Below are 16,433 nucleotides of genomic sequence, written 5' to 3'. Positions count from 1 at the left end.
CCCAGTAAAAGGGTAAAAGAAAAAAGACGATTCTAATATCAGCTGTAGAAATACAATTGGCCTGATACTGAATGTCTGATATAATAGAGCATAGGTGTCAAACTCACGGCCCGCGGGCCAAATGCGCATTTGATGTGGCCCCCCAAGAGCTCTGGTTAAAACATTATTTTTTTACATTAATCTTGGGTTAAAAAATAGCTGTGTTAAAATAATTGTGGGTTAATGCGTTAATAAAGCTTTGACAGCCTTAGTTATTACACATTCTTACACATACATGTGTGTTGAACATCTGAGGTATTGATGAAGTAACAAAGGAAAAAAGCCAAAAGCACTTACTCCTCAGACATTCTTTGACAATTTTACAGCCCAAAATACAAAAAAGATCCAGGCGGAATAGGTAACAAAGGGTTGAAGAAATATTGTCTGAACTGTCAGATGCAAGCTGGCTGTGTGACATAACCGAGCATCTCGCTCAATTGAATAAGAAGCTGTAGGGACGCAAACAAGTCCCACCCAAAACTTGACCAATATAGTTGTGAACTGAGACAACCCTTATTTTGTTATTTTTGAGTACAGTTACAGTTGTGTGTTCATGCAGACACATAATAGCAATTTCATTACGAATTGAAAATGGGGGACCCTGATGTAAACAAGTCGAAAGTCTTTCTCTGGTCTGCATCCCCTTAACAATTGTGTGTATTGAGCTGTACTGTACTGTACCCATTCTGCAATCTGTTAATTAAAGTTAATTAAACTATCTTCCATTAGTTGGATGTATGGCCTCTGCAAGGTTGTGTGCAGCCATTTGTTTTTGTAACATCTGCTACATCTGTCCCACGTGTTCTTTGCAGCTCACAGGTGTTAGTTCTGCCCCTCTTGACTGTGACAAAAAGGTTTTGAACAAACTTAATGTCATAGCTTGTATTTGATGATATTCTTCTTTGTTATTTACTTGAATGGTTTGATCATTGATTGATGGAGTAATATGGGGTTCTGATAAACAAAAATTATTTGTTAAAATAACATAAGCTAACATATATTTTTACATCTATGCAAATGCATATGCAATATGTATAACTTGAATAAGTAATAAATACAGAAACAACATGTTTAACAATATGTAAATGAGTAGCTACATTTATTTTACATTACATTAACATTTATACGGTCTTTGGCCCTTTGAGGGCAACCATAATGCTGATGTGGCCCTCTGTGAAAATGAGTTTGACACCCCTGTAATAGAGCATCAACAAACAAGGCAGGAGAGGTTCAGGGCTTTGCTCAAGGACACTTTTACTGATGGTGGGCACAGAATACATTCTTATCACTCCAGTTTACAACTTGAATACACCCTCCTGTCAGTGTGTCAAACTAGCAACAGTTCAATTACTGGCCTCCACACCAATCTGCGGTCCCTTGAGTAAATATAATGATAACGACTTTTGAAGAAGTCTTTATTCGTCATGCAGTGACACACATGCGATGGGCGGCACACACAGGAACACACACATGCAATTTGTTTGAGATTGAGTCTCTGCGCTTGACCCATCATGTAGTCCTTCCCCCAAGGGAGCAGATGATATACAACCCAAATAGCCAGAAACTAGCCTATGTCTCAGATAGGGTTCTCTCACTCTCCATAGTTCAGGGAAATTTACATTTAAGTTAGATTAAAATGAATGTGAAATAATTTAGGACTGAAAAACATTTGTTTAGGACTGGGAATCGGCACTGATTACCCAATTTAATTTAGATTGAAGGTCCCAATTTGATTTGATGGTGATCCGATTAAATTAGGTATCAAACCAGTTAGGCTTGATGGTGCTGGACCATTTTCAAAAGTTTGCAAATAATATTTTTTACTCAAGTTTGTACACAAGTACAGTAAAACAGATTCCTCGTTTGAAAGTGATGCTGTTAGTAATGTTCTGCAGTGTTTTAATAGATATACTTTCTTCACTCACCTGTTCTTTATCCAACATTTTGCTCCATTGTATTGGAGTGATGGCAGACATTTCTATGGCTGAAGATATCATACCAAAACTATCTGGATGTTTAGATGGCAGAGGAATTTTTATTTTGTTCTTTTGTAGTACAGTATTTGGGTGAACTTTCCCTTTAAGAACATTTGTTGCATTAGAAACATATCTTGGAGACATATACACAGAAAACCCATGGGAATTACCCGTTTTCAAACGTCCTCACAATCTTGCATCGTGGAGTTTTAGATAGATGGCTGCTCTCGGATGAAAACCTTTCCTCTCCAAGAAAGCTTTTCAAGAATTGAGGAAAAATAACCTTATTTCCATATTGACAACCGTGAAAATATACAAAAGGTTTTGAATGGGTTTCGGGGGCCCTCGAACTTGGCACATTAGTAATATAAAACAAAGTACTTGTGCGCTAAGGATAATGAAGAAAGCTAAGTTCATGTAACATACAGGGTCCCATCACAGTCAACATTTCACTATCATTTAATTCGCCTTCTTATCATAGATTAACTCATTGGGGGCCAAACAGCAGAGGGCGCTGATATGCTTCAGCGCCAGTGCTTTATCCAATGTAGGATAGGACTTACTTGCGAGTGCTTAAAATATATCAAATATAATAGCAATAGATCTAAATAACGCATTGATCGTCAGTTAGTTGCTTCCAGTCAACATGCACGAAACAGATAATTTTTTCATACATTTCCGTTTTATACCTTGATGAATATATTTCTAGAGCGTTCTGTCTAATCTCAATAAACTCCAGAAAATCGAGCTTAAATCTATTTCCTTAGATATCGTGCCATTTGTCGCTTGATTTATGAATAGTTTTCAAATAAACGCTAGATTATCGATATTATGTGTCATCATGCGCGAACAGAAACTGAAATCGATTCTCCGTACTTTGGTCGGCGCGAACCTCACACACACACACGCGCTCCGATGGCGGTGAAAGAAACATCGGATTAACCCAAGATTGGTAACATAGATTCCTTACCTCACATCTGATGTAGTGCAAAAAGATTAATCCAATTCCTGATCGCCATTCCAAATATTGATCGCGTTTATTGATCCAACGTTATATGTCCAAAACACATAATCCACGCTGCTCCGAGTGTCCCCAGTCCAGCTGTTATAACGATACTGCATGCCCGAGAAGTAAAACCTGGACCGGACTTCTTGGATCGATGCACAGCCCCAGCCAGAGGGATTCCAATGATGTGCAATACCATCCGGGAGGCGTTAGGCGGCGGTATTTGCCCTTTGCGAACTCAGACCCATTCCCAAGGATAACATCAGGCTGGATGGATGAAAAATGAATGGATATAGCTAATAAAATAAATAACGATTAAAACCCGGGATTTCTCGGGTTTGGCGCCCAGAGCATGGCGAGATATCTCGGGGTTGGCCTGTTGTAAGATTTATAGCCATGGAAGACGGAATCTTCATTAACAGAATGACTGTCTGACTGCCCAAAGGTTTAGGAAAAATATAACAATGGATTTCAGTTGTGTGTGTATATACATTTTTTCATCAATCTACAAGAATATTCAGAGACCCTATTTAAATAGACCATATAGCTGTCATTATTTGTAAATGCTGTGTGAGAGGGCAGGTGGTGTTAAGAGGCTTGTACTACCACATTTCCACTTGCATATAGTATTATAATAGTACTTCCAGTAAATTGCACTGCAAACTAGGCAGGAGGAATATTTAAGCAATAATACACGAGGAGCGGTGGTATGTCATGAATGTTGCCACGGCTGTGACAATAAGCTCTTGTGGCGTAGGCATCACAGCCGTGGCAATATTCATGACATACCACTGGCTTCCGAGTGTATTATTGCTTTATACAATAGGTTGCGTCGGGAAAAATATAGGATGAATACAGACAATTCTAGGGTCTTTTATATCGATTTCAGTGAACTTGGCGTAGACATTTTTTTCCTAAAGATGTCTCGTTGCTATGGAATTTCAAATGGAGTAGGCCATCAACAAGCTTGGCAACGCAAACAAATGATGTATTAGTCTATTTTAACGTACCCGTTAACTATAAACGAGTGGATATATATAGACGACGGGCCTACATCTAATGGTATTCATAAAAACAGCATTATTAGACATGCCAATCCAACGAAAGATGAGCTGGACGCGCTGAGAAAAGCCGCAATGAATCTTTCAACACCACAAGTCGACGGCCTGGGCATTGAACTCATGGCCCAACTCCCGGAACTGTCAGAGGTGCTGATGACTTTTTCCGACTTTCGCTTGCATTAGACTATATCTATCCACTCGTTTATAGTTAATGGGTACGTTAATCAAACGTAACGTCCGTGGAGTAGGTCATGTTGACAGTTTCTGTTTGATGAATGGCAGTTGAAACTTTCTACAACATTCTAAAGCCAGCGCAGTGGTATATTCATGGTGATTTAACCGTGAGTGTATCATGAATATACTCACGGTTTAGAACGCTCTCGACCAATCACAATTCGTGGTCGGACCTACCTGTTGTATAAATACTGTTATTTGTACAGTGATGAAAAATAAATGTTTATATCAGTTTGAGATCACAAGTACAAGATCCTTTAGAGACATTTGTCTTCAGTCTTAATGAGATTGTACTTGGTACGCAACAAGAGCCACCCTGACAATATAACAAAAAGTAAATTTTCCTTGAATTGGAGGTCAAAAGCAGACAAGCTATTCTGTGGTTTTAGTTTTAATTTGTGAATATTATTCACTTGTCTTGACGGATCAAAAACAATGAGATAATGCTACATTCTCACCCATCTGTATTTTGATACAGTACATACAGTATTGCAAAATCATCTGCATGTAAACTCAAGAGGGGTTACATTTCTAATAAACTTTTCAAGTACAATAGAAATGTTACATTTCAAAAGACTGTGCTGCTGTATGCAATACTACAAAATTAAAGCTATTCATTAAATTCAAGTAGTGACTCAATTACTGTACAGTACATTCATGAAACAGTCTGCAAAAGTCTAAATATATTCTCTACATGCATAGTCCAGGACAAAATATACTGTAAGGGGAATACCACCTATTTGAATAATTTACAGATGCTCTTCCTGTGCCCCAGGACAGTTCAGTCAGTATTTGTGTCATAAAGCCCCCATATTATACTTCCAGTGACATCATTTATTTAGAGGGTCTGCCTCTGATTTTTAGTATGAGGAGACAGAGGTGCATGTTCACAAATACTACCGTAACCAAACTGTCCTGGAAAAACACTAGTGGATTCTTAAAATGGGTGGCATTCCTCTTTAAAGTGTGGCTCAGAAGTGTGTCATTGCTAGAACTGCGCATTCACAATGAGAGTTAGAAGAGCTTAACGTGGCTCCATGTTTACGTGACTTAAAGACATCAGGGCACATGCTACCGTCAGTAGTTAGTAGGGAAAGGGAACAACTCTCCTCACATTACTTGTGGTCCAAGTACAAAAGAAAGGTATGTACTGTATAAAATTCAGCTGACAGTACAGGCCCATCGAGATGTTAATGAAAAACATTGATGAAAGGTTGAATGGAGGTGGTGATTCATATCTTCATGACCATCTCCATATCTCCTTCTCTGGCTTTAATACTTAATACTCAATGGTTACCGACTTAGTCTTCAGGTATTCGTTGAGTGCTTCTTGTCCTGTTGTAGAAGAGTGACAAGAGGAGGGATGTCAGTCAGTACATGTGTGAAAAAACATCAGACTTCATGTCAAGTGCCTTATCATCAATGCCACCACCAGAGCGATATATTGGGTATCTCACTAACTCTGCAGTAAATATGTTAAAATAGAAATGTATAAAAAGGAAACTAAGTTGTAAAACTAGAAAATATTAAGTTATGTTAGAAATAAATCAGTTTTTGTTTTACTTAAAATAGCCTGAAACCAACCAAGATCTACAAACATTCTAGAAACAAACATTTATCACAATATTATGGTCGTTTTTCCTCACCCAGATCTTTGCCAAAGCCAGACTGCTTGAAGCCTCCGAAAGGCGCAGCCACGTCGGTCTTGTTGTAGGTGTTGACGAAGACGGTGCCGGCATTCAGCTTCTCGCTGACGTACAGCGCCTTGCTGATGTCCCGCGTGAACACGCCAGATGCCAGGCCGTACTCTGTCTCATTAGCTCTTCTCAACACGTCATCCACCTCTCTGAGGGAGGGAGCGGACAGAGAAGAGAACATGGAGAATGGGCAGTAGAGGGAAACAATAGATTAATGATTAACAAAATTGTACATACTGTACAGAATTAGCTTGCACATTTTCAAAGAAAACAAATAAAAGTTCTTAATTTTTGTCTGAATTATTTTGACAATATAATATTAATATTAACAGATGCCTGCAGATCTATCTACTGTACAGTTATTTGCTGAAAATACTGCTGGGGGCATAGCCTGAAATCTTACCTAGAACATGTCAAGTCGATAACAATATCACAAAAAATTAGTGTTTTACACATTATGTAATGGTATTGTTCTGAAGGATCAGATTAAACCGAATATATATATCTATTTATATATATATATTTAATTGTATTTGTATATCCCCTGATATCCCGTGTATATTCCTTGTACAATATGCATTGAATATCCCTTCTAGTCTACTGAACATCCCATAATAGTCTCCATTCTACCATTGGACGAGACCTTGGTGCCAGGTCGCCATACCCCTCAGACCAGGTTCAATCGTACCGCTCAACATGTATGGACAAGTCCTAGTTCCGCGTAGGAATATGTCTACCGCACCACTAATGGTACTATTTGTTCATAGTGCGTATATATACTGCGCTATTAAAGTAGAGCTTTCTTTTAGTCCAGTTCCTTACCCTCCAACAGAGTGACAGACGCAAAAGCCTCCCCGCGAACCACGTGTGGGCAGTAAGGCCAATTCGGCCCAGTATCGGCATTGAGACATCGTGTATATTAATATTTGAATAGTCATATTTGGCACTATATCGTCGAGTTGGACGTATTCTATTAAGCTAATAATAGTCTATTCATATGTAGTGCCTCGTGCGGTAAGAGTTCTATAGTAATCAGCACCCCCATCGTTTCGGGCATCAGCTGGACGCTTATCCAGGGTGGTTGACCCCACGTGAAGCTGCACCCGAGGAGCTCCAGGCCAAAGAGCGAGTGGACCTGTATATTGGATTATTCTACCGACGACGGCTAGCCTTCCCCGGCTTGGATTATGCTTTGAGTACTTTGATTATTCTATGGATAAAGGCCAACACTGCGGTGTGTTGGAAATACCCCCCCCGGAGAGGACGACAGGTGAGAAGACGCTCTACACGACGAGGTCGCCTCACGTCTCTCCATCGTGGACCGGAGGACGCCGGCCACAGAGAGTCCAACTGCTTTCATCTGTGGATCGAGGATCGCTGGGCACCGGGTCGCACGACTGTGGGCTCTCCCAGGATACCCTCGGCCAGACGGGATACAGCCAGACTCTACCCCCCCCCTCCAGCTGTCCTACAAGCAGTCGGAACCTTCCCCTAGTGTATCCAGCTATATAATCATTCAAGTATCATTGCTATTGTTCCCTAAATATTCCAGGTTGTATATTTGCTTCCTGCGCAATCAGAGATTGGACATTCGATATTGATCTACCTACGAATACTCATTTGCCATAAAAGTGCATACTATTTCAAATCATAAATGTAATTAAGTGATCGTTGTACATACCTTTTGCTATGTATTATTATTAAACGCAGACTTTCGACTTGGTACATTTGTGTTGGATCCGTTTCATCAGGTGGGAGTGTTTATCATAATTATTTATACCTAGTACTGGGTGGCCAGAGTCTAAAGTACAAGAGGTAGTGGTAGTAAGTATCATATCTAACAATACAGTCAGGGAATTGTACCCCTCAGTTACAATTGGTCCTTCGAGCCGGATGGTAATCAGTGTAATATTAATATAGTGTTATTAATATTAAAATGGCCTATGATGAACACTCCACGAAACGATCCTCCTAACCAACAACGCCCGCGGCGCAAACGACAGCTCCCTCAGTACCTAGAGGCTTACGCTGTCAGTCAACAACCTAGTCTTCTACCAACAGTAAACGCGGTAAAACTAGAAAGTAAAATTATGTCTAACCCTAACAACCAGGCTACCCCGACCATAGAGGCCCCTATGGGTTCTAACGTAACTGACCCAGCTCACGGTGGGGACCAGGGGGAACCAGACATGACTTTACACCCCGCCAATACCGAAGAAGTAGTCCCCGACGAGTCCCGGGAGGAAGACAACACTACCGAGAGAGAACTCGGCACGGAAGAAGATGAGGAGAGCACCGTGGAGATAGAGCTCCAAGACTCCGCACGGAGTACCCCAAGGGACGGCTCCCCTATACAACCGTCTTCTCCCAGCGAGGCAGAGAGGACACTACAGCAGGCATTCCTCGTCAGCCTGAAAGCCTCTACTGAACGCGATAGACTCCAGGGTGAACGCGATCGATTGCAGATACAGCAACGGAGCGAAGAAGAGCACATACGCCTGGAAATAAGACGCATTCAGATGGAAGAGAATATGGCAAGAGACCGGGCCGACGCCCAGCGCGCCGCCACCGGTGCCCAGAGAGAATCGGATCTCACCAAGCGCGAAGCCGAGCGCGACAGAGCACAAGCGCAACTAATAGAACAGCTGATCAGAAGGACAACACCCCCTCCCTCCACCAGAGGCTCCAGGAACTCGTCTAGACATCACTCCAGGGCGGCATCCCCTAGCCGAGTAAGCGACCCTGAACTTGACCAACAGACGAGGTTTATACCCCCCGCAGACCCCCTTCCCCAACCGGTCCAAGCGAGACCCAGCCACCGGGAAGGAGCAGCATACACTGCGGAGAGGCTAAATCAGAGACTACAAGCCCTGGATGACCTAACGGAAGACGAAGAGGAAGAGGAGGAGAACCACGCCCGACGACAGCACAGTACTCTACCGGACCAGGAGGTCCAGTGCAGCCCAGGCTATACCCCCGCGGAGCTGCGCTACAGACCCCCGACGCTATTCACGGGTGAGCACGACGCACGACCCGCACCGAGGAACAGCACCTGGACCAGCGGGCCATGGTACACAGCCGGTACCAGCCCACGCCAAGGAGCAGGAGGAGACTCGCCTAGGAGGCCTCTCCCCCAACGCTCGCCGATGTATCAACAATCCGCGTCATACATTGGCACACCTATGGTACCAGACTTCACCCAGGAGAACCGGGCCCAGTATACGGAGCTCCGCATGTGTCTGGAGACAATGTTGGTGGATGTCATTGATGAACGCCATAAATACGCGATACTACTGAAGCATTTAAAGGTACCCCGCGCGCACAACATAGCGCTCGCCTACGCCACTTCCACGACCCCATACACCGCAGCGCTGGTAGCGTTGGACCAGAGATATGGACGTATATGGGATTACGTGATCCAGGAGATCAGGCACATCGACCGCCTACCCCCAGCAACAGACAATCGAGCACTGGACGACCTGTCCATCAGAGTGCAGTCCCTGGTAGGGATGCTGGGAGCGCAGAGGGAAAAGGGTAGGCATGAACTATACGCCAACTCAAATGTAGAGAGGATCTTGGAGAAGCTACCGCCCGCCCGACAGGAGCGCTTTAGGCGGCAGAGAGACCACCGAGACCCTAATGGCCCCGAACCGAACCTCCTCGATCTAGCCGACTTCCTGGCGAGAGAAGTCAGCAGCTTACGGCTAGATACATTCGGACGGAGCACCCCTGGCTCCAGAGAAGGAACCAGGAGACTAAATGATGGAAGAAGATCGGTGACTGTCATGCACCAATCGGAGTCAGTGCCAAGCAGTAGGAGCCACAGTACCCCCTCAAGAAAGGAGAAGTGGAAGATAGTGTGCCCCTACTGTGAGAAAGAACACTGGCTGTCACAATGTGACTCATTCCCCAAGATGAATGCGGAGGAAGCGAGTCAATGGATAAAGTCCAACAGACGCTGTTTTCGCTGTGCACGATCACACATGGCAGCCGAATGCCGCTTAAAGAAAAAGTGCAGTCGGTGCGATGGAGCCCATCTGGACATACTCCACGACAGTAACAGACGGCGGCCTCCACCCGCACCATCAAGCAGCAAAGCAAGCGTCATGTACATCGACCCCGCCAGCAGCAGCGGAGCCAGAGTGCTCTTAAAGGTAGTCCGTGTGACATTGAGCTACCAGAATAAAGTCATGGACACTTACGCCGTCCTTGATGACGGGTCAGAGAAGACCCTTCTGCTCGCGTCCGCTGCGGCCCAGCTAGGGCTGCGGGGGAGCGAAAACCAAATGACAATTCGGACAATAAGAAGAGATTTGAAAACGATAAAGGGCGAGAATGTCTCATTCTCTATCGCAGCAAGCGGCCAGCCCGAGCGACGGTACAGGATTACAGACGCTTTCACCAGCCAAGAAATAGGACTCTCGCGGTACACATACCCCGTAGCCAAGCTGATGGAGAAATATGTACATCTACGCAAGCTACCGATCCCACTCATAGACGGTGCTACCCCGACACTGTTGATAGGCTCCGACCATGCAGACCTCATTGTCCCGATAGACCGGGTTCATACCGGACCCAGAGGCTGTCCTGCAGCAGTCGAGACCCGCCTAGGATGGACTCTCCAAGGCCCACTCGCCAAATCTCTCAACCGAACCACAGCCACTAGCTGTCTCCACTCCCGAGTCACAGAGGGAGACACCGCACTCCTGCAGCATGTAGAAAGGCTATGGACCTTAGAACAAATGCCCTTTAAGAACGAAAAGAAAGACATTCGCTCTAAAGACGACATCTACGCCATTAACCTCCTCGAGACGGGAACAAAGAGAGTCCCAGTCAGCGGCGTGTTGAGATACGCCACGCCGCTCCTGCGGCGGGAAGGGATGCCTACCTTTCACGCAAAGAAAGACGCCACAGAGCGGTACCTACTAAACACAGAGCGGCGCTTAGCCAAGGACCCCGCCCAAGAAAGTGTATACCGCGCTGAGATTGAGAAGCTCATCACAGCGGGACACGTCACAAAGATTGACATTAAAGAGGCCGACCAGACGACTGAATCGTGGTACGTGCCCCACCACAAGGTTCATCACAACGGCAAAGACCGCATCGTGTTTAACTGCAGCTACCAGATCGGATCCCAAAATCTGAATAAAGAGCTATTGCCCGGTCCTACACTCGGCCCCTCCCTACTAGGCGTACTACTCCGCTTCCGCCAGGACAAGGTGGCTATCAGCGGGGATATCAAAGGGATGTTCCTGCAGGTGAGATTAGTAGAGGAGGACAAGCCCCTGTTGCGGTTCCTATGGAGAGAGAGGCCAGGAGATGAGCACCCAGCCATCTACCAATGGGAAGTCCTCCCTTTCGGAACTACATGCAGCCCATGCTGTGCTACATTTGCACTACAGAGACATGTCGCAGAGGACCCAGCAGCGGACAAAGAGGTCCGACACAGTGTGAAGAACAGCTTCTACGTAGATAACTGTCTACAAAGCGTTTCGACCCAGGAAGAAGCCGAGGCTCTCCTACTTAAACTCTGCGCCTCTCTGATCAAAGGCGGCTTTGATCTCAGGCAGTGGGCCAGCAGCGATCCGCACGTACTGCGCAGCCTCTCCTCCGCGGACAAAGCAGCGAGCAGCGAGACCTGGATGGCCACAATCCCAGGAGAAGCCCAAGAGATGACACTAGGACTAGTGTGGCGCTTCAAAACAGATTCGCTCCACTATAGACACAAACCCCTGACCACGGAGCAGGGAAGGTCGACGGCAATACCGACCACCAGACGGAGTGTGTACAGAACACTCGCCCGACAATATGACCCGTTAGGATGTATACTACCGTACACCACCAGGGCAAAGATGATTGTACGAGCATTGTGGGACAAGGACCAGGGCTGGGACGACCCCATTCCCGCACACCTTGCATCCACCTGGAGAGAGTGGGAGATGGAACTCCACTCACTCCCAGGCGTTAATATACGCCGAAGCTACTTCCCACCCACGGTGAGGCCAGAGACATGTAAAATGGATCTACACGTCTTCAGTGACGCCTCCGAGGTCGCCTACGGATCAGTAGCCTACTTGCGGGCCCAAGAAGAGGGGGGAGAGATCTACACAGCATTCATCCTCGCCCGCTCGAGAATAGCCCCACGCAAGCAACAGTCTATCCCACGTCTAGAGCTCTGCGCAGCCCTCGCAGGAGCGCATCTAGCCACGCTCATCCAACGTGAGCTCACCATTCCGGTGCATAGAACAATCCTGTGGTCAGATTCCACGACAGTACTCGCCTGGATCAAATCGGATTCATGCAAATACAAAGTCTTCGTGGGAGTCAGAGTCACTGAGATTCAAGAGTTAACCGGAGAGTTAACCGGAGAAGCAAACTGGCGCTATGTTGATACAAAACACAACCCAGCTGACGTCATCACCCGGGGAATGTCCCTAGATGACTTAACCCGTCATAACATCTACAGTGACGGACCAGCATTCCTCAAGCTCCCGGAAGGAGATTGGCCCACGCCCACCCCGAGGGAAGCAAGTGACGAGGAGGCTGAGAATAAGAAACCCATGTTCTGTGGATTGAGCACTGTTGTCTCCGCAGACCCCAACATAGACGATTGCATTACCATAGAGAGTGCGCAGCAACGGACATTCCTGCGGCACCACCCAGAGATTAAGTCCCCCGCTGATATGTCAGCAGCTGACTACGAGGAAGCAGAACTGCTTCTACTGCAACGAGCCCAGAGAGACTCGTTCCCCGATGAACTAGACTGTCTACAGGGAGGAAAGCCCGTCCCATCAGACAGCAGATTGATTCATCTGGCCCCCGAGAGTGACACACATACCCTCATCAGAGTGGGTGGTCGCCTGCGGAGAGCCCCCAATTTACCGGATGACATTAAGTACCCGATCGTATTGAACAGCCGACACAAGGTCACAGAGCTGATTATAAAGAAATACGACGAGGATGTACACCACGCAGGAGCAGAGAGAGTCTTCGCGGAAATCAGACGTCGTTACTGGATACTTCAAGGAAGAGAGGCGGTGCGACGCTTCCAGCGAACCTGTCTAGACTGCCGAAAGTGGCGCGCGCAGCCCAGCATACCACGGATGGCTGACCTGCCTCCATGTCGCCTCCGAGTCGGCGACAAGCCATTCCACTCAACAGGCATGGACTGTTTTGGCCCGCTGCACATAAAGAAAGGAAGAGGCACCGAGAAGCGGTGGGGTATTGTATTCAAATGCATGACCACCAGAGCGATACATATCGAGCTCCTTCCGACCATGAGCGCAGACTCATTCCTTATGGCCTTCCGAAGATTCACATCACGGAAAGGAAAACAGTCTACATTATTGTCCGATCACGGGACAAACTTCAAAGGCGGAGAAAGAGAGCTGAGGGAGAGCTTCCAAGCTATGGGCCCAGAACTTAAGACCCACCTCGCTCCAGCCCAGATTGACTTCCAATTCAACCCCCCAAACGCACCCCACTTCGGTGGAACTTGGGAACGAGAAGTACGTTCTATAAAGACAGCCCTGTACGCAGTACTTGGGGCCCAGACTGTGGTGGAAGAAGTCCTAATGACAGTCCTCACGGAGATTGAGGGAGTATTGAACTCAAAGCCCCTCGGTTACGTCTCCAGTGATGTAGCAGATGTCGACCCAGTCACCCCCAACACCCTCCTGATGGGGCGGCTAGATCCCGCGTTACCCCAGACAATGTACCGGCCTGAAGAAGCGAACGGCCGACGAATGTGGAGGTACAGCCAAGTATTAGCCGACAAGTTTTGGAGCAGTTTCCTACTGCACTACCTACCGTCTCTACAGACCCGCCAGAAGTGGGTAAAAGAGAGAGACAATTTGACGGAAGGAACAGTCGTCATGATTATTGACCAGTCACTACCCAGAGCTATGTGGCCGGCTGGCCGCGTAAGCAAAGTGATCACCGGTGCCGATGGCAAGGTCCGAGCAGCTGAAGTACTCGTCCAGGGGCGCATTTACACCCGTCCTGTGGCGAGGCTCATAGAACTGCCCCGACTCCCAGACACAATCGATGATGACCATGACCCTATGACTTTGTGAGTTGACTGACCCTTACAGCGAACCCTTGAGTGGTAGACAGTGCGGTTAATCTGTCTCTGCTTAACTAATTGGGTTGGGACCAATTAGGGGGCGGCTGTTCTGAAGGATCAGATTAAACCGAATATATATATCTATTTATATATATATATTTAATTGTATTTGTATATCCCTGATATCCCGTGTATATTCCTTGTACAATATGCATTGAATATCCCTTCTAGTCTACTGAACATCCCATAATAGTCTCCATTCTACCATTGGACGAGACCTTGGTGCCAGGTCGCCATACCCCTCAGACCAGGTTCAATCGTACCGCTCAACATGTATGGACAAGTCCTAGTTCCGCGTAGGAATATGTCTACCGCACCACTAATGGTACTATTTGTTCATAGTGCGTATATATACTGCGCTATTAAAGTAGAGCTTTCTTTTAGTCCAGTTCCTTACCCTCCAACAGAGTGACAGACGCAAAAGCCTCCCCGCGAACCACGTGTGGGCAGTAAGGCCAATTCGGCCCAGTATCGGCATTGAGACATCGTGTATATTAATATTTGAATAGTCATATTTGGCACTATATCGTCGAGTTGGACGTATTCTATTAAGCTAATAATAGTCTATTCATATGTAGTGCCTCGTGCGGTAAGAGTTCTATAGTAATCAGCACCCCCATCGTTTCGGGCATCAGCTGGACGCTTATCCAGGGTGGTTGACCCCACGTGAAGCTGCACCCGAGGAGCTCCAGGCCAAAGAGCGAGTGGACCTGTATATTGGATTATTCTACCGACGACGGCTAGCCTTCCCCGGCTTGGATTATGCTTTGAGTACTTTGATTATTCTATGGATAAAGGCCAACACTGCGGTGTGTTGGAAATACCCCCCCCGGAGAGGACGACAGGTGAGAAGACGCTCTACACGACGAGGTCGCCTCACGTCTCTCCATCGTGGACCGGAGGACGCCGGCCACAGAGAGTCCAACTGCTTTCATCTGTGGATCGAGGATCGCTGGGCACCGGGTCGCACGACTGTGGGCTCTCCCAGGATACCCTCGGCCAGACGGGATACAGCCAGACTCTACCCCCCCCCCCTCCAGCTGTCCTACAAGCAGTCGGAACCTTCCCCTAGTGTATCCAGCTATATAATCATTCAAGTATCATTGCTATTGTTCCCTAAATATTCCAGGTTGTATATTTGCTTCCTGCGCAATCAGAGATTGGACATTCGATATTGATCTACCTACGAATACTCATTTGCCATAAAAGTGCATACTATTTCAAATCATAAATGTAATTAAGTGATCGTTGTACATACCTTTTGCTATGTATTATTATTAAACGCAGACTTTCGACTTGGTACATTTGTGTTGGATCCGTTTCATCAGGTGGGAGTGTTTATCATAATTATTTATACCTAGTACTGGGTGGCCAGAGTCTAAAGTACAAGAGGTAGTGGTAGTAAGTATCATATCTAACAATACAGTCAGGGAATTGTACCCCTCAGTTACAGGTATGTTTAGGCGTTTTTCCAAATATTTGTAAGAGGAGTCAACACTACCTCAGTCCCCTCTCCCCCTCCCCCACTCATCTCTTGTTACCCCCACCCCTTCCCTACACATACACAAACAAACCCTCAACCCCCAGAAGAGCGACAACAATAGATCAGCGCAATTTGTGCTCCGTAGAGAGAGGTCGAATTCTGCCTTTGTCTCTATTAACTACATATAAATATTTATATAATAGTTTGCTTTATAGACGAAGGTTGCAACATAATTATGTAATGTAATGTTGTTGGCTGTGTAACAGAGAGCAGCCGCCCAGGCAGTGCAGCTCCCGACTCATTAATTTTATTAATCCAATCCACTTTATTTATAGAGCACATTTAAAAACAACGAAGTTGAACAAAGTGCTGTACAAGTCCCACAACATAATAAATAAATACAAATGTATAATTCTTTATTTTATTAAATTTGTATCTCGAAGCTTCGAATTAAAATCGAATCTCGGCCCAGAGGCTTCGAATGCCAAAAAAATATTCGAAGGTCAGCCCTAGTGAGAAAACACCTTTAAAACGGCTATAGAGAGAACACCTTTAACAAGGATATAGTGAGAAAACACCTTTAACAAGGCTATAGTGAGAAAACACCTTTAACAAGGCTATAGTAAGAAAACACCTTTAACAAGGCTATAGTGAGAAAACACCTTTAACAGGGCTATAGTGAGAAAACACCTTTAACAAGGCTATAGTGAGAAAACACCTTTAACAAGGCTATAGTAAGAAAACACCTTTAACACGGCTATAGTGAGAAAACACCTTTAAGGGCTTGTGTCCATAGCGGACGTTTTATGAGT

The 16,433-nt window shown here is 45.8% G+C and overlaps 1 protein-coding gene across 1 annotated transcript in view; it reads right to left on the bottom strand.

The window, feature by feature from the left end:
* Positions 1-4,703: 4,703 nt before the first annotated feature.
* aldh1l1 (aldehyde dehydrogenase 1 family, member L1) overlaps positions 4,704-16,433 on the bottom strand; it is a 44,260-nt gene continuing 32,530 nt past the window's right edge. Inside the window, exons 21-22 of the mRNA XM_084315755.1 lie at positions 5,963-6,162; positions 4,704-5,651 (exon numbers count right to left, since the gene is read on the bottom strand). Of these exons, the coding sequence (XP_084171881.1) occupies positions 5,596-5,651; positions 5,963-6,162 (256 nt within the window). The 3' untranslated portion in view covers positions 4,704-5,595. The remainder of the gene's footprint in view (positions 5,652-5,962; positions 6,163-16,433) is intronic.

Source organism: Notolepis coatsorum (genome assembly GCF_963971535.1).
Source record: "Notolepis coatsorum genome assembly, chromosome: 6".
NCBI classification, from domain to species: domain Eukaryota; kingdom Metazoa; phylum Chordata; class Actinopteri; order Aulopiformes; family Paralepididae; genus Notolepis; species Notolepis coatsorum.
This window is presented reverse-complemented; position numbering and strand designations above follow the sequence as displayed.